The sequence below is a fragment of the Zonotrichia leucophrys genome, chromosome 8 (assembly GCF_028769735.1).
Source record: "Zonotrichia leucophrys gambelii isolate GWCS_2022_RI chromosome 8, RI_Zleu_2.0, whole genome shotgun sequence".
In the NCBI taxonomy this organism is placed as follows: Eukaryota; Metazoa; Chordata; class Aves; order Passeriformes; family Passerellidae; genus Zonotrichia; species Zonotrichia leucophrys.
This window is the reverse complement of record NC_088178.1, coordinates 238,640-257,117: the sequence shown is the minus strand read 5'-3', so window position 1 is coordinate 257,117 and position 18,478 is coordinate 238,640. Positions and strand designations below refer to the sequence as shown.

At 41.3% G+C, this 18,478-nt stretch overlaps 1 protein-coding gene across 2 annotated transcripts; it reads left to right on the top strand.

Moving 5' to 3' along the window:
• Positions 1-4,732: 4,732 nt before the first annotated feature.
• Positions 4,733-14,029, top strand: RGS18 (regulator of G protein signaling 18). 2 transcript variants are annotated; one of them, XM_064719533.1, is made up of 5 exons: positions 4,733-5,088; positions 5,772-5,873; positions 8,571-8,635; positions 9,656-9,822; positions 12,116-14,029. In XM_064719533.1, the coding sequence occupies exons 1-5, from the start codon at positions 4,970-4,972 to the stop codon at positions 12,368-12,370; spliced, it is 708 nt and encodes a 235-aa protein (XP_064575603.1). In that variant the 5' UTR covers positions 4,733-4,969; the 3' UTR covers positions 12,371-14,029. The 2 variants fall into 2 exon arrangements, with proteins under 2 accessions (XP_064575603.1, XP_064575604.1); XM_064719534.1 differs by having other exon boundaries at positions 4,823-5,088; positions 8,574-8,635; positions 12,116-12,517.
• The last annotated feature ends 4,449 nt before the right edge of the window (positions 14,030-18,478 follow it).

Here is an 18,478-nt window from a genome sequence, read left to right as displayed (position 1 = left end):
GACATGTAGCTTTTATATCTTCAGATGCTTTTGACAGACTTTGAAGATAATATATTTACATATTCATATGGAAATTTAGCTATATAATTTTCAAGTTTTTTGGGTACCAATTTTTTTTACTGCTCTGATGGGAAATCTACCATACCACTTTGTAAGTCCTTGGACTATTCACCTCAGCTAAATTCAGGATGCAAGAACGAAGTGTTATCAGGAAGAAGTAGCAATAAAATATAATAACATATAAGCTGAAAAAAAAAATATTGCAGAATCTCTGTGGAGGTTTGACAATGCCTGCCCTGGTAGCTCAGCCTGGGCTGCAGCATCCTGAGATGTTCCTGATAGTCTGACTGGAAGAACAGAGATGCCTGGCATTAAGCATGTTTGCTCTGCTTAAACCACCCAGTGGTTCAGTGATATCAGACTCAGTCCTGATGCAACACAGATTTTATTCCCTTGTGCTCTGCAGGGAGTTTGATATTATGGTTATTACGGTTAATAGTCAGTGGATTAGGAATCACAGCCCTCTTGTGCATGACCAAGCAACAGTCCCACATCTTTCCCAGAAGGACCAGAAAACTCTCAGCCCAAAACTTGCCGCTGTTTGCTCCATTGCCATGGGTTGATGAAATCTGCCTTAAAAAAACAAAAACCAAACTAAAAAATCCTTTAAGATCAGGCTGTCATGTGAGGAGTCATTCTGGGTTTCTGTAAGGCAGAAATAAATCCAGTAGTGCAGAACTGCAGTAGGAAGCATATTTTGTGCAGGATTTAGAGAACATTCCCGCCTTCAGCATTTCCGGTGAACAGCACAATGAAAAAACCACATTTTAAAAGAGGCCTGTGAGTGTGGAAGGTGAGCCTTTCCGGAAGCTGGTCATTAACACGCCATTGTTTAATGAGCACTGATGTCAGAGCTGGCTGCAAACACCGCAGGGCTCAGCCGAGGAAACGACTGCCTGAAGATTAATGGTGACAGTGATGTATGTCACTTGTAAACAGCACTAATCAGAGATGCCGGCCGGGAACCGCGGGCCAGGCAGGAAATGAATACAGCTGAGAACTTTGCAGACTCACTTTCTTATTCTGACCTTTCAAAAGACCAAATAAATTAATTCAGTTTAGCACGGATGTAAACACTTTCCCCGGCAGAAGTTCTGATGAAGCTACAAAGACTCCCAAGCCTGCGCCACTCTTCAGTTTTCATCACGGATGGCTTAAAAAATCCTTCAGCAATGCCTGGCTAGCAGACCCCAATAGCAAAGTGTTATGTTCCTGTTGTCAGTGCTTCATATCTGAAACAACGCAATTTTGTTTCCTTCCCTTTAAACAGCAGCAACAAGGGAGAAAAACACATTTTTCAACGTGAGCTGTGTGCAGGCGTCACAATGATTCTCCTTATCTAACTGAAGAACCCCGCACCGGGACGCATCTTTTAAGGGCACCGCTAAACAAATTCCCTGAATTAGCAGACAGCAAGATCCTCTAGTTGACATTTCCAATAGAACTCCTTTCCTTCTGGATTTGCTTCATGGGGAAGAGATAAAAAAACCAACCATTGGTTGGATCATATTATTATTAAATTTTACGTCCAATTATTGTTTCTGATAAGGAATAAACAACATAAATATTGAGGAGTGATAAATTGGTCAGGAGTGACTGAAGAGCAGAATTATTAATTAAAACCAAATTAGTTCAAAACACATAATTTTAGTTTTCAAGTCTTCAAATGTCTTTACGTGAAAAAGAAATATGGGAATTCATGTTTTCAGCCCATGCTCTTCAGTGAAGTTTCTTTCCATGCTTATTTCTTCCTGTAAGAAAAAGCAGTAAAAACACTATTGGTTTGGATATTTTGTTTTTCTTCTCACAAATTTTGCTTCCCTTCAGCAGAAACATAACCCAACAAAAGCCATACTGGTAAGATTAGATTTGAATAAGAACAGTGCTGGAGTTCGGCTGTGGAGGAGCCTGGGCAGAGCCAGAACATGAGAATGGAAATGGAGAAGGCAAAGTTTGCATTTACCTGGGAAGTAAGGAAAACAGCTTTGGAGAGAGATGCTCTGGGACTACTGACAAAGGAGGATTTCCCATTGTGCTCCAGCTCTTTGTGCTGAGCTGAACTGCTCAGTTGGGGCTGCACTTCTATTCCGCTGGACTGAAAGCCTGAATCTCTCAGAGACTCCCTGTAAAAAGGAAACATTACATTCTAAGTGTACAATACAATGGCCTTGTTGTTAACACTGTCAGTCAATATTTCTTTCACAGTGGGCAGCTACTGTGTCTATACAAATCAAGCAGGACCTGATCATCAGCTGTGACAAGACCTTATCAAACACCAACAGAAGCCAGCACAGACACTTTTCAGCCAAAGAACAGGAGGGCCCAAAGGATCAGGACATGACCTCATCATCCTGCACTTTATGCTCTATTCAATTTTACTTTTGTGTCACATGAAGATTGCTATGAAAATACATTTAGTATTCATCCAGCCATTGAAAAAAGAATTTCTGCAAGTAACAGAACATTAACTCAATATTGTTCTCATATTTTAGAATCTTGATTTGAGGGCTTAAAAATCAGAGCCTCCTTCCCAACAGATTTGTGAATATATTTCAGTGGTTAGAGAAACGGCTGGGAAACAGGACATTTAGTTCTCATCAAAACTTTTTTTACAGCTTTCTAGATCTCTAGTCATGTCATCAACATAATATTGTAGGTCTGCTTTATCTGGTTTTAAAATAACTTATTCGTTTTCCTGTATCGTCATCCTGCAGCACCCAAAATGGCCCAGAAGCATTTACAGAGTCATTAATACTGTTACTATAACTACTGTAGCTTACAATTCAAAACAGGGATGCTCATTAGCACCAGCAGCAGTGCTGACAAAATACAGACTGACTTGGATGTCATTTGGCTACTTCATGGCCTAGATTTAGTATAAGCTTTCTATTAATGGGGAGGGGGAAGTGTGGGTGAGTGGGGGAAAATTGTTTGGGATTATCCCCCCCCTCCACACTCCAGATTTCTGAGTGAATTCTCAGGAGGTGCACAGCACACTGCTGCAGTCAGGACTGACACAATTGCTTGCACTGTAGTACAGGAATAATTCAATCATCTAAGGCATAAAACCAATGTAGGGTCATTGAAGAGTGAGTTGGACAGGCCCTTCAGACCATGGCTGGTGGGTGCTGAAAGAGGGGACACAGCTGCTCATCCCCATCTAGAAGCTGCCTGGCACAGTGGCCCCTCATAATTCACTTCTGAATTATATTCCATCTCCAAATCTTCCTTAAATCAGCTTAGATAGGATGTGGAGGCTACAATTACAAATATTTTCCAGGAGCTGAAATCAGCAGGTAAAAAAATTATGTCAGATGGGCACGGACAATATTTTATACATGTAACATGTGACCACCACTATTGCAGAAAAGTGAAATAAAATAATGCAGTCTATCTTTATTTACTTATCTGTTAAAGGCAGAATAAATTATGAAACACATTGCGGTTAAAGCCAGTTTAAAATATGCATGATATAAGCCTTCTCTGAAATTGAAAATTAGGTTTAAACTGTAACCCTGCTTCGTAAAGTCCCTTGGGTTACAAAAGGCAGTTGTGCACTGTTTCCCATTCAGTCTGATTTTAAAATTTGTATCACACATGTGGCACAAGAGAGTTTTTCAGTTAACTCTTAAAAAAAAATCACGATAGATTACATCTTATTCTTCTTTTAATGTTTCACAAATTTGGATTCCTAGCAGAATTGGGATTTTTTCATTTCTTTTGAATATTAGTGTCTTCCATTCCCATTCTCCTTAGCTCCACACAAAAAAGGCCACAGTGGGACTCTCACCAGAAGTACCCATGGAAGTAAAAGACAACAAAATTACGGGGGGTAATGAGGTCATGGCTTCTCCTTGAAGCTCAATGTCCTACCTGAGAAATCAAAATGAGACACTGCCATTAAAAACATGAGAACTATTAAATTCTTAATCAATTAACTGCAGTAATTTTAACCCTTTCCAGTTCTTCATTCAGCTAACACTGAAGATGTTTCTTTATTAGATGTATTGTTCTTATGACACCTCCAAGAGAAACTGAATTTAAACCCAAGAAAATTAACTGACATCAGACTTGTATGTAAGACATAACTTGTGCTGATGAACCTCAAAGATTAATCTATTTTTACTTTATGCAAACTGAAATGAGAAGTTTTGGGTTATTTAGTAACACAAAAAAATTTTAAAAATGCAGATTTTTTTTTTCTGAGCTAAAGATTTTCTATCCTGGGTGGGAGATTGCAAGTAAACACAAATCCACAGACAGAGAAGTGAAAGAGGGAGCATTTAGTGGATGAACTAGAAATTAGAAGTGGGTGGTTGTAATTTCTGAAGAACGGTGCAAAAATTAAAATATCTGCTTGCAAAATGATTGATCAGCCAAAGCTTGGAGGAGACACTGAGAAACTCTGAGCTTGAAGTCAGGGTGCTGTGGATGGAGCTGTGTGCAGCACACGGCACTGATGCTGCAGAGGGCAGCTCAAGGACAGATATGGCGCTTCTGGGGGCTGAAGAGAAGGCTGGATGTTATTTCATGTGACATAACTGTCATTAAGGTTAATTTTAGGAGCCTGGGGCATGTACAGGTGTTTGGGGCCACGGGCTGGTGTCGAACGGGAGCTGAGCTGCGCGGAGCAGCTGCTGCTCTGGGCTGCGGTTTGTAGCGTCAGCCCTGCAGAGCTGCAGTGTCACTTCCCCAAGGGACGAGGGCACAACCAGAGCTGCCCTCGGAGCCCGGCGTGGGCACAGCTGCAGTGCCCAGTACAGAGCCACCTCCTGCCACCAGCTCTTCTGGACATAGGGCTGGGCTGGCCAGGGCAGCCCAGGCTGCTGCAGCATGTGAGAGCCCGAGCCAGCACGCAGCGGGGCCGAGGGAGCAAAGGGAACCTAGCCAGAAGCTTCTCTAGAAGAAGATGGAGAACCCACTTCTTTTATTCCCCCAGCTCAACATTTCTGCTTCAAAGGATAAACCCTATTGCAAAGTCATGAAACCAGCGATTAAGGAAGAGCCAAACAAGGCAAGCAAGCCTGGGTAAGTGTTCAGGTCATGCCAACCTTCTGCGTGTTCTATTTACATGGAGGATTCTTCTAGCATAGTTTGTGGGGGTGAATTTAGGGCACAGCTAATTTCATTTTTGACATATATGTGAGAACTCATGAACTGCAATCCTAGAAATTGTATGTGTAAAATATTAACTCTTTAAGAAGAGTTATCTCAAAGAACTCTTGGGTTTTTTTTTTTTTTTGAGGACAAGAAACATACCAAATTAATGATCTAAAAATACTAAGAAAGAGAGATTGCAAGAAATTCTGAGAAATGATTCTCTAAAGCCTGAATATGATCCGGGAAAGCTTTTTTCAAAAATTTCAAATGACAGGAAGCAATACTTCCTTTTTTCTTTGTGAAACATTAAAAGTAGAAGACGCTGAGCCAACTGTTTACATTGTCTAATGGGAAGTTTGGCCCCTCATCTTTAAAATAAATTAAAAGGATGCTGAAAATAAAAGGATTTCCATTTTTCTTTGCCAGTGCAAAATATGTGCTAAGCTATGAAGAAAAAACCATTAATGTGAATAATATACGTAGGAGAAGTAACACCAACATTACTGTAAGTGAAAATAGGGAGCTCTATAATGCAGAAGCAGAGAATGCTTGAGAGGGAAAAACCAACTTTCTACAATGTTTCTTGACAAGCTACTCCAATTCTGTCGTAGAGCTAAGCAGAAGAGAAATAGGCTGAGCCTGCTCCTGCAGAAACCTGAATTCCATGAAAGTGATCACCTTGGCAAACCTGGAAACTTGACAAAAGCAGCAAGGTAAACATTGTAAAAGACTGGGTTGGTTGGTGATTCCCTCCAAGAAGCACCTGTGTGACTTGGGATGTTTCCTGTACCCATGTGTGTGCATTCAGACTGGGCAGAGTAACACTTTGAAAATTTATCAGTGTAACCCAAGCATGCAAACACTACAGAATTACCTGGTATGCATCGAGGTAATCAGCAGTGTTTTCACACCACTTGGTCCCCATACATTTGCAGAGAGGTTTAAACCTTGTGCCAGCAGCCTTGGTACGAGTCCACTGACTGTACAGAGCAATAATCCACTCAGAAATGCATCTGGCAGGAAAATCATACAGCTCCTGGCAAAGCAGGTTTTCCAAATACTTCTGTGATGCACAAATACCAGTTTTAGACAGTGAATGCAGAGTTCCTCAGTAACTGCAGTAATTGGTTGAACACTCTTGTCTCCAAAATTTCTACACTTTGGTAGTATTGTCCCTAGTATTTACCATAAAGATGCATTAACGAGCTAATTAACGACCACGTGGTAGAGGTCACCTAAGGACCCAAACTCTGCTTCCAGGACCCGGGGAAAAGTGGCTGGGGAGGGGGTATCTAAACAATAAACCGTGTTTATTGCTCATGTTTTGAGAGGTCCCGGTTGCAGATGTGTCAAACCATTCTAAGATTGCATCTGTAAAGAGAAAATAGAGGCAGACAGTGCTGTGTAGCTCACATACCCCAGGTATTTTATGCAAAGTACAGCCATTCACTGCATTCTTACCATCTGCCAGACTGGCACTTTCAGAGCGGTAACAATTCTCTGAAGAATTTCCCCCTTTCAACATCATTTCCTCCTTCAGCCAGCTGTCTTTTACCATGTTACTCTCTGCTGGTGCCTGACTAACAGAGATTTGACTGTTCTTGTATGAAAGAGAAACTTGTAGATTTTTGCTGGTCTTATATTTGGATTAAAGTGACAATTATATTTGTCAAAAAATGGGAAAAAACCAACCAAACAAATTTACTCTTTTTCAAATAATTATGTGAGATAATAGTTTGAAATTTATTAAGTGATTTACTTAGATTTTATAATTTCCATTTTTCACACAGAATTACTAAAATAAATAGAAAGAGATTTAAATAAAACACTGCAGGTGGAAATTGAGGTGATAGTAGAAAAGTTAATTTGTTCATTTAAAACTTTGGTTTTAGTTTAAATGTCTATTCATTTGTTTAAATTAGTTTCTTCTCATATTTAGAAGGCAGCAAAGTTGAACAAATCTTGGTTTCTGTTTATTATTGCACAAGCTCACTGCTGCACTCAGGTGTTGAGGGTCTGTGAGGCTCCTGGGTTGTTGCAGATGCTGAAGGAAAACCAGAAACTCACAGGAGGAGTTTCCAAACCCACAAAGATCCTCTCCAGTATTTCATGCCTTTGTGAACTGAGTATGTGGTCTAAAGACATAAGGCTCTATCTTTCACTATGGCCAAAATAATTTCTGTAGGGACAGGAACCTGCAGCTGGCAGAGTTCATGGTACTTTCTGTAATTCTCATAACTAATAAATGCTGTAAGGGAGTGAGGTCTCGTTTCCCTGACTCCAGAATTCTTCTGCTTTCCCGAATTTCTCCTCATGAACTCTTTTCTTCTCCCTAGTTAAAATTTTCATTCCTGCAAGAAATTACTTCAGCTACGAAACATGTGATACCTATTAAAATTTTAAAAACCAAACCAAAACGCCTCCTTTCACGTTTTGTGCAAACCCAGAGTCATTATTGGCTTAAATTCCTTACCAAAGAGATTGGAATTTCCTTTCATCTAAACTTCACGTGCCTCCTCCCTGCCAAGGGGGCCCAAACTGTGTAAATCAGGAAACAGAACCGCAAGCCTTGATGAGGAAGTGGGATCATGTTCCAGAAACGTTTGGTCCATAAGTTGATTTGATCAACTAATCCCAGACCAGTCACTTACTGATACTTTCAGTGTCCTGTGATTTGTCCTGGAATGAAAATGGTTCCAAACATGCACATCCACAAAGCAACTGATAAAAATTGCTTCTTTTTTCCCTTTCTTTTCTGTTTCATAGGGCAGATTTTTCAAAATTGACGTGAAACACGTGCCACTTGACATACTTGATGAAGAACATGAGGAGTTTTATAAATGAGGCACAGTGTCTCAGAATAACATGGCATTTGAAATGTTTGTGGTAAACAAACCAGACTACACGTGCTATTGCCCTGTAAAACGGACACCTAAACCATATTGCCACAGTTTTTTCTTCAGGCTACAGAATTCTGTATATTTCATTTAAAAAGCAGACTGTGGTAAAAAAGCAGCCTCAGAGTGAGCATATTCAAAACTACATCTCTGCATGACTATCTCAAGTTTAAATAGCTGACAAGACCTGCTTCCCTTATGACTTTCACTATCCTACATGGTCTCAATTGCCTTAAAGATTTGTAGGACAACACAAATACCACAGTGAAAAGCCTCTGCTCTGATGTTTTTATAAAAAGAGAAAAGAAATATAACTCTGCAGGAAAAAATGTCAAGAGAGAGTTAAAGGAAATGTTCCTGATGCCCCTTAGAGAATGATCTCCCTTAGTGAGGTGATCTAATCAAAGGCTCTGTGGAACAGTCCTGAGCCACAATGGTGACAGATAATGTGTGTTACACAGCTTCCTAAATGCACAGTGTGAACAATTATTCTAACTCTTTTCTGTTTCTTAGCAGTGTGTCTCCTGAAGAAGCAGTGAAATGGGGAGAGTCTTTTGACAAACTACTTTCTGAGAAAGGTCAGTAGTTTTTTGTCTCTCCATGCAGACTGTTAGGATGGAAAATTGATGGTAAAGGATGGAAAATCATAAAATCCAGTTATGCCCTTGAATAGACATGCCAGTTACCTAAACTATGATGGGTCATTTATGGCAGCATGTGTTTCCTGCTCTTCTTGTCTTCTTCAGCCAGAGCTTGCTGTCAACTTGTGAAAATAGTTTAAAATAATTTTTGTGTTTGGTGTTTTATTGAACAAAGTAATACAGCAAACAGCAAAGAGTCCCTTCAGTAAACAGGAACATTTAACCATAATATTGCTCAAATATTCCTAACTGCATATGCTCCATGTAGTTAAGACTTTGTCACTCCTGACAGTTTATTTATAAGCCAGTGATTACATCCAAGCTGGCCATCACTGAGAGGCCCTGCTGCTCCCATAATTATCAAATGCACATATGTTCCTGCCTTCATTTTGGAGGGGCACATGTTTCAGCTACAGTGCTGGACACTGTGGGCTTGTCAAATCTGTTCCTTGAACAGTTCACATCCACACAATTGCATTACTTCCACAGATGAAGCACGCTTGGCAAAGAAAATATCCTCAGCATAACAACAGCAGGATAAAACCAATTACAGAGATGCTGAAAGCCATCCATTTTAAATTGCTGCTGAAGAGTAGTTTACTTATGAGCAAAGATTCAAATAGATTTTTGATCAAACTGAATTGATATTCAGCTGGAATAAAGTCCACCACTTCCACATACTCCCATAGGTTTTGCTTAATGTTTTTTTTTCTAAATTTATGAGATCTTGGTAGCATTTTTTTACTGATGCTGAGAATTCTGTAAGGAGAGTTACAGGATCACAATGGAGAAACTGCTCTTATTTACAGCCTTTATGTATTCTAGGATAATTATCTCTAATGTGGTATTATTCCAAGGGAGCAAAACATATTTTACTACATTGCACAGACTCTTTGAAAGAGTAACTGTCTGATAAGGATAGATTTTTTTAATGCAATTCAACTTTCGCTTTTGTAGCTGGGCTGGATGCCTTCACAAAGTTTCTGAAAACTGAGTTCAGTGAGGAGAACATCGAATTCTGGATAGCCTGTGAGGATTACAAGAAAAGCAAAAGTGCACATGATCTTCTGCCAAAAGCCAAGACCATTTTTGAAACATTCATACAGAAAGATGCTCCAAAAGAGGTAAAGACCTTTCTCATTATACATAGTGTTTGATTGACACAACTGCATCTGGTGAAACTTTCTTTTGAGAAGTGCATGCCCAGAAGCAGCTTCAAGAGCTAATCCTGAAGTCCCCTGATATAAGAAGACTTTCATAAAAGTCAACTCTGGAAGGAGCATGGACGTGTCTTGATTGACTCCCTCTCCCTTTTCCACCCCTCCACCTCCAATTGTTAATCCCTGGTGTGTTACTGTCAGCTCAAAACGATGTTGATATGACAATCCTCACCAGTGCTAAGGCCTTTTCTTAATATCCTAAGAATGAAAAAAGTTTTCACAATTCCAACTTATTCATTTTACTGAAGTTTATGAAGGGTTCATAAATGAACAAAAGAAATAATTTTTTGCCTGCCCTAAAAAGGAGATGAACAGGTTGGGAGATCATCAAACTTCAGTGAAATCATAAGCAGCCTCTTGAATAGGTCTTTTTGACTTACATTTACCTTTAATTCTATCCCATTTGAGTAGATCAATAGCTGTATTTTTTTATTTGCCAGAATAGGAGAAGTTAAACACTAACTTCTGCTTCCTTGTAATGAGGGTGAAAAAGGTCTAATTCTCGTTTTAGTGAAAAGATTGCAAAGCAGTGCAGTTTCCATCTGCAATTCCCATAGATTGCATTAGGATTCAGATCTGCTTTTCCTAGGAAATGCCTACTTTCAAGGACTTATGTCCCTTTCCATTCCTTTCCCTGCTTTGTGCCTTTGGGGAGAAGCAGCCCTGGACAGGTAACAAGTGCTGACACTGTCAATGCTTGAGACTGATTGAAGCAAAGAGATGAGCAGGAGAAAGCTGAGGAGAGGACAGGGCAGGGAAGTCATAGTAACATAACAATTTCTCTCTCTGCCATTCTTGAGTTTGGTGCAGGCAGGGTGGGTGCTGTGGTTCACCTTGGTCACTTGGCTTTGGTGTGACTTCCTCCCTTGGGCTCAGCTGAGACCACGTAGCTCTGCAGCTTGCACATCTCCTCTGATTCCTTGTCCAGCAGAACTCTTTTACACAAGTTCTAAGCCTACAGTTTGATGGGATCATAAAATTTTGGATGAGTGGACCCTTCTCTGATCACTAATTGCCCTTCAGCTCTTAGATCTAGACTATTTGTTCCAACTAGTTGTATGGAAATGACAGGCGCCTCTCAAGGAGGAAAAGAAAAACATTATAGAAGTCACTTTTTGATTGGGTCAACAAATTTTAAAATATATTCTACCTTATTTTTCAAAATAACATGCTTGAACCAGTGCCTGTCACTTCATTAAAATTCTTATACTATTAAGCATTTCCCAGGGTGAATACAGCAGCACATGGAGTAAATAGTAATTTTGATTCTTCCCCAGTCTAAGGCCTCCAGAGACCCATTTAAATTAAAAACAATTAGAATTTTTTCATCTTCCTACTACAGAAAGTACACAGAAATCAGAAATTTAAACTATTCACTAATGTCATCTTATTAGAACAAGTTCTACTTTAATCCTACATGAGAGCAGGGGAGATCTGTAATAGTCTGGTATTGCAAAGCTGGGAACTTGTGACTATACAGTGTTCACTGTTAGAAAATTACTTTTAGTCAAATATCAGAGTTTTTCTTCTGTTTCCCCAATTTTCCATGGTACAATGGAATACAATGGGATTTGTGGAGACTTTCTGAGAGCCACCACTGAAGGCAAACACACTAATTCTGTGCTGTTAATATCCTGTTGTATGGGGGATTCAAGGTCCTCCTCATGCCTTGAGAGGCTACTAGAATAGAGGCTGGGCAGAGTTAAAGGAATACAATAGAGATTTATTAAAGGCCTTCACAGGATACACCTTGGACAGTACAAGATCCAGCTGTGGCTACACCCAATATGGACGACAAGTCACAAGTTTTCACACTTTTATGTTTTGGTCCTTTTCCATCTTGGGGTTAATTTTCCAATTCCAGCTCCAGGTGATGCAGTCCCATCCTCCCAGTTTGCTCTCCTCCATTCCCTGTTGTTTGCACTTTTTGGGCCTGAAGCTGCAGCGGTGCCCTTGGTCCTGGGGCTGGAAAAGGATAGTTTTGTCTAACTAAGCTGTGGAGAGAACTTGCTAACACTTTATAACAAGTTCAGAGTTATAAACTAATGCAGTACAGAATCTGGAAAATATGAAGGCTCAAACTTAAGGCTTCACTCTTATCAGAAAAGTGTTTTCCTGGTGTACAGTATCAGTGCTATAGATAATAACACTGGATACGCATGAATGTACATTAAATACCCTTTCCCTCGTCCTCCAGGTGAATCTGGACTTTCACACCAAGGAAGTCACAAGCCAGAGCATTCGGCAGCCCCTGCGCAGCACCTTCGACGCGGCGCAGAGCACGGTGTACCGGCTGATGGAGCAGGACAGCTACCCGCGCTTCCTGCGCTCCGCCGCCTACCGGGGCCTGCTGCAGGGCCGGCCCGCGGCCCGCGCCCCGCTCCGCCGCCGCTCCCGCTCCTTCACCGTCAGCGACTTCCAGGGCGTGCGGCCGGACCTCACCGTGTGGTGACAGCCCAGCTCAGCCCTCCTCAGTCCCGTGTGGTGACAGCCCAGCTCGGCCCTCCTCACCCCCTGTGTCCCAGTGTGTCCCTGTCCCAGCTCAGCCTTCCTCACCCCCGTGTGGTGACAGCCCAGCTCGGCCCTCCTCACCCCCTGTGTCCCCCGTGTGGTGACAGCCCAGCTCAGCCCTCCTCAGTCCCGTGTGGTGACAGCCCAGCTCAGCCCTCCTCATCCCCCGTGTCCCCGTGTGGTGACAGCCCAGCTCAGCCCTCCTCAGTCCCGTGTGGTGACAGCCCAGCTCGGCCCTCCTCACCCCCTGTGTCCCCGTGTGGTGACAGCCCAGCTCAGCCCTCCTCATCCCCCGTGTCCCCGTGTGTCCCTGTCCCAGCTCGGCCCTCCTCACCCCCAGCTCCTGCAGCAACCCGGGTGTGTTTTAAACCCCAAACCCTCAGCGGGTGTAACTAAGTGGTGAAGCAAAAGAAAATTCACTTATAGCACATCAGAGTTCTGGAGCAGAATCTCACTTTCATAGAAAAGTAGGTGATGTATTGGCAAGTCATAATATGTGGAGTTTTCATATAGGAATTTTTGTTTTAAACTCACAGCAAAGGCTGTGATCAGATTTGGGGGAAAATTTTGATTTTCCTGCTTAAAAATTTCTCATATAGTCCCATTTGATATTACCAAACACGTATCCTGGGCCTGTACCTTTATGCCAGAGTTTCATCACAGTTAGAATATCTGTATCCAGTCTTTGCACACATTTGTGTTTTTGCAATATTTCCTACACTAAGCACAGAGAATTTGTGGTATTTTCTGATACTGTAAAACACACAGGAACATTATAAGGAATAATGCCAATTTACATTTATTTTAACTAAAGACACTGCATAATTAAATCTATAATTAAAATGTGGCCATTGCCTATTTTAAGAGGAACGTAAAAATACCTATTTAATTTTTTAGGTTACATTTTTCTTATTCCACATGTCTGTTGTCTATTTTTAAGTTATGATGTATATATTAGCTTTGGCATCAAATGCATATATTCTAATTTTTTGCAACTAAATGAGCAGCAGCAAGGGGACAAGAATGCTATTTTAACACAATGTGTATTCTTAAATACCAGCTGATGTCTATGTATATAAATACAAAATATTTCTACTTTTATTTATAAATAGTCGTGGTATACCAACTTTGTTACTACAGCTCTTGGACTCGGGCAGGGCAACTTTCAGTTCCATTGGACATTAATATCCTCTCTATAGGTCATAGAAGGGGAAGGAGAAATCTTCTTTTTTATTTCTTTACTATCAAAGACAGACATATTTTTTTTATAGTCAGCGCACACATTCAGTCTGTCCTTTACTTTCACAGTTGATGCAGACATACCTTGAAGCTTGGGGCAGTTCTTAAAATCTTAAACATTGGTTCAGTTTAGGAAGGGGCTGCAGGATTTATCTGTAACTATGACTTGTATATTACCTTGTTTCTTGTGTAATTTAAGCTTTCTCCCTTTCCCTCCCCTTTCTGTAAATGGTGAAGGAGAAGAGATGCAGTTCCTGAGGATGGGACTTTGTGTTCATTGTTAATTTGGTGTGTATAAGAGCTTCTGGATCTGTAGGTTTCCCTGTCTGCTTTATTAACTTCCAATAAATCAGATCTACTTAAAGAGTTGCCAGGATTTGATTTATCATCAGTACATTGATGAGGAAGATGTGAAGACTTCACCTAGGTTCAACTCTAGCTGTAATCACTGCCACAATAAACAAATTGTTACTGTGCACAGAGATCCAAACTCATGTGGAAATGCTGCTGAGCCACAGTGACCCAGGAACCATCTCCAAGCTCCTACCTTTACCTGGGGAACAGAGAGGAAAACACATTTGTAATGATTATCTATGCTGGTTTATTCATCACCCTCCCCTGATCTCAAAACACCAGGCATAGGCTCTTTCTGCCAATGAAAGCAGTCAGGACCTGGCTGAAGGGTTTACTCACTAAAGAATAGTTAGGCATTGGGATGAGCTGCCCAGGGAGGCGGAGGGGTCACAGTCTCTGGAAGAATTCAAGAGGCCTCTGGCTGTGGTGCTTGGGGCTACAGCTTAGGGCTGACTGTGGCTGGGGAAGGTTAATGTTTGGATTAGATCTCTTCCAGCCTTGGGGATTCTGTGATGAGGGAGTGTCAGGATCCGTCCTAGTGTACGGATGACCTGATGGTTCGTAGGGGTGTCTCAAGGTGCAAAAGAACCAACATGGTACAAGGGGGTTTGCAGTGATAATCAAAACAAATGCAGTTTTATTGAAATAACCACAGCAAAAATGCAATAGAAGGATTAAGGGAGAGAGAAAGACAAAGAAAGAGAAGGAGAAAGAAAAAGGGGGATATAGCTACCAATGCAGAGACGAAGCCCTTTGGTGCAGTCCAGTCGAGGACCTGTTACGCTGGGGAGATCTCAAAATCTCTAGCTAACTCAGAGGTTTCTATTACTGAAAATTGTGAGGGGGAGGGGAAACATACACAATAAGGAATAGATGTAACAGGTAGTCTATGTTCTCAGCAGTAAACAAGAGCCATTGTTTTCTTACTCCAGTGGTCACAACCTGTAGGCAAACATCTCACTTTGGTCAGCTTGCCTCCCCACACACCTGCCCTGGGCTGGGGGTTTCAGTCCCAGTCCTTGGAAGGAGCAGAGGGGCCTTTTCACATGGGGGTTCCATGTCTCAGTCCTTGGTGGAGAGGCTCCTGACATCTCAGTCTGTCTGTCACGGTGGTTGTAAAACAGGTGAGGGCCTTCTGTGGGAGACCACCCAGAACTCAGGAGAAGTCCAGCCAGGCCAAGAGGTGAAGAGCTTCCAAAGCCATTGTTGCAAAAAGGGCACGGTGCCCCCTTCTTAGCATACAGCAAACACACCTGTGAAAACAAATAGCTTAACACTGAGCTTTCAGGTCTCAGGGCCTTTCGCGTGTGACTTTCTCCTTCAGAGCCAGAGATTCTAGACAGGGGGGAGTCTTCTCTTCAGTGGTCCTCCAATGACAATCATGAGGCAGATGAGGGAAAATTCGGACAGACTCTCACAGGGAGTCTCTAGTATCACCAACAATGTCTGAATGCCAGTTCTCAGATATTTAAAATATCTGTGTTGGAGGAAGAGATTTGAGAACAGCCCCACCTGGTGCTGGCACTGGCCTTGTTGCCACACAGACATAAAACCTGCACACTTGCAGCTAAATTCTGCCCTAGTGTGATTATGTCCCTTCATATCAGTGGAGAATCCATATCTTGGATGGATTGCCATGAAGGAAACTAATGAAAAAAGTACATATATTTAATACTGTTCCAAAATCCCACCAAATTACAAATATAGTACCCTGAGTAAGACATTTTCATGTTGGCAAAATCCCAGCTGCTAGTCAGAAGGGTCTGCAATGATAAATAGAAGTCAGCAGTTATTTCGTTTCACAGACACATGGAAAATTTTGCTTATCTCCAGGCAGGTCTTCCTCAAACCCATCAGTCTGCGGTACTGACAGTGCGAGGCCCTCTTATGAGTTTTATAATGAAAACAAACAAATAAGATATTCCTGGTAGCTGTTTATGCATGTGTGTTTTCCAAAGATAATTATGAACCCTAGCTGAATTTACAGCAGACTAGTGCCATGGGAACTACTGTAAAAAGAAAGTCAAGATAAACTCAGAGAAAGGAAGGCAAAGGACACAAAGATAAACCAAAATGAAATAATTATCTGGCAATGGGTTTTTTTTCTAGAAGAGGCTCCTTTTAGTGGGGGAAAATGAGCATTCTAATATTTAGTGCTGTGCTGCAGTCCTGAAGATGAACTAGGTATGGATTTAGTACAAGTCTGTGATGCTGTTTCAGGATTGATCAGACTCAGGACTGGCCCTGCGCACATGTATTTACAGCACAAATCTCTGGATAGTACCAGAGAACACCGTCAGGCTTCTCTAGTTTTGGCAGAATCTATGTCACAGTTATGTAAATCCTCTTGTTGAGCCGCCCTAATGCAAATAATACATATACTAAGCCTGTTGGGCAAGTACTACTATTGGAGATTGTTTTATATAGCAGCTTTTTATATTTATATGTACCATTCAGGGTTCAGCAAGAGCTCCCAAAATATTCCTCCTGTCAACACGATAATTTACCCTACCCAAACACTGCACTTTACTCCTTACATAGGTGAAGTCTCGAGACACAAAGCATGAGGGAAGCAACCTGCTGACTTGTGTGGCACCAAGGTTTTTCTCCTGTTTCAACACTTCAGTGTAATTAGATGCTTTAAATAGGCTGAAGGTGCAGTTTTTGTTTAATTTGAGGGAGGCAGAAATACACAGGACCAAATATCTTCTTCCGGTTGTGGATTTGTTACTGAACAAAAGACAACTTGACTGATTTTTCAACTGACAAAAACAAGAATGAAATCTAAGATAAAGAATCTCACAGAAGACCGATTTCCATTTCCCAGTGAAGTAGGCAACCAATAACACAGCTCTTACATGCTTTTACATGCTACAACTTTTAAGTGACTCACAAACAGCAGATCATTTTCCTCTCCTTTTGTCCCCAGCTGCTCAGCCTGCCTTAAATAGCTACTGCTTTGAATGCAGTTCCCTCTCCTTTCCACACATGCTGCCAAAGATATCAGCTGAGAAAAAAATTGCAGAAAATCATCTTCCTCTCATCAGTGATTCATATGCTCATGAACTTACACCTTGCTCAGTTGCCTATCCCAGATCCCACTCTGTTCTTTGCATTTTAGTCAAATGCCTCAATCAAATGCACTTTAAGCTCCTGTGTGGCTCTGTGCCAAAGAAAAAAATTATTTCCTCTATCCACCACCTGAGCTTGCTTCCATTTTTACTTTTCTCCTTGTTAATGTGTTGCTATCTTCCATTTGTTGTGCTCTTATCACTTAGAGCTGGTCTCATAAAAGCTCCTTCTGGTTTCATACCAAAGGAGTGAATTTCTCTCTTCTTTCCTAAATATAATCTGTGTGACCTCCTCCTAATTCTTCCTTATACTTTACAGGAAATTATCTGGACTCCCAGATTTACAATCTAGCCTCTACCATTGCCTTCTCCATGAAGGGTAACTAAAATTAACTAGCAAGAAACACAATCCTACAGCAGTCATTTGACAGTTTTCAAGTAGGACAGAAGATAAGGCTGAAGCCTAAAAAAAGGACGACTCTGAACTCTCATTTCTTCACCATAAAATTTGTTTGTAATGAAGACACTCTTGTTTCTTCACAGCTTAGTGGCCTCATTTTAAATTTCTGCAGCTAATGCTATTCCAGTTTTTCCTGGTTGTACATTTTCTTGAGAATTGTTTCCAGTTCTTTTCCAGTGGAGGTTTGTGGTTGTAGAGCACTTGGAAATCGTGAATATGAGGAGCCCAGAGCGCTGTAAAATATTTTGACAGCTTGTTCTTGAAATCAAAACATTTCACCTGAAGGGCATAGTTTGCTTGGGTGGAAAATAACAGCTCATTTTCTTATGCAAAACAACTCTGTGGCATACTGAAGTCACACAGAGTTATTCACATGGAAAAATATCAATTATTTTGTGAGTTGCCCATGCTGTGCAGTGCTGTGGGAAGCTGGGCATTTACATAGTATTCTGATTAAGGTGTATTTGCATCCCTGTGGGACAGGCATTTCCATGTTCTTAGGATGCCAGAAGTGCTTGGATCACGTTGGCTTCTCCCAACATAAGGGATGCACCCAAGTCCCCGTGGGCTTCAACTGCTTGGGGCAGCAGAACATTAATTTTTTTTTTTTCCTGCTGAGGTTACCTTGTACAAGCCAGCACTATCCAAGCAAATCTCTGCATGGAATGGAATGGAATTAACAGAGGCCAAGTGCTGAGGAGCATTAACACACTAAACTGCTGGGAAACATCAGCACATCCATTGGAGAGTGTGAGCTTTTCTCACTTTGTGCTCAGGTGAGTACAAGGCAGCCCTTTCAGGAACATATGTAAATGGAAATGGATTACTTAGGTTAATAAAGCAATGGTTTGAATATGTAACATTGATTTAGATTGTCTATTGTGATTAGTCAGATGAACAAAAATGACAGGTCTTATGGCCCGCA

Bases quoted from the DNA above. Each gene is read 5' to 3' on its own strand.
- RGS18 (XM_064719533.1), top strand. From the start codon at position 4,970: ATGGAGAACCCACTTCTTTTATTCCCCCAGCTCAACATTTCTGCTTCA. The intron at 8,636-9,655 runs GTCAGTAGTTTT...TCGCTTTTGTAG, and splicing joins CAAACTACTTTCTGAGAAAG to CTGGGCTGGATGCCTTCACA. The intron at 9,823-12,115 runs GTAAAGACCTTT...CTCGTCCTCCAG, and splicing joins AGAAAGATGCTCCAAAAGAG to GTGAATCTGGACTTTCACAC.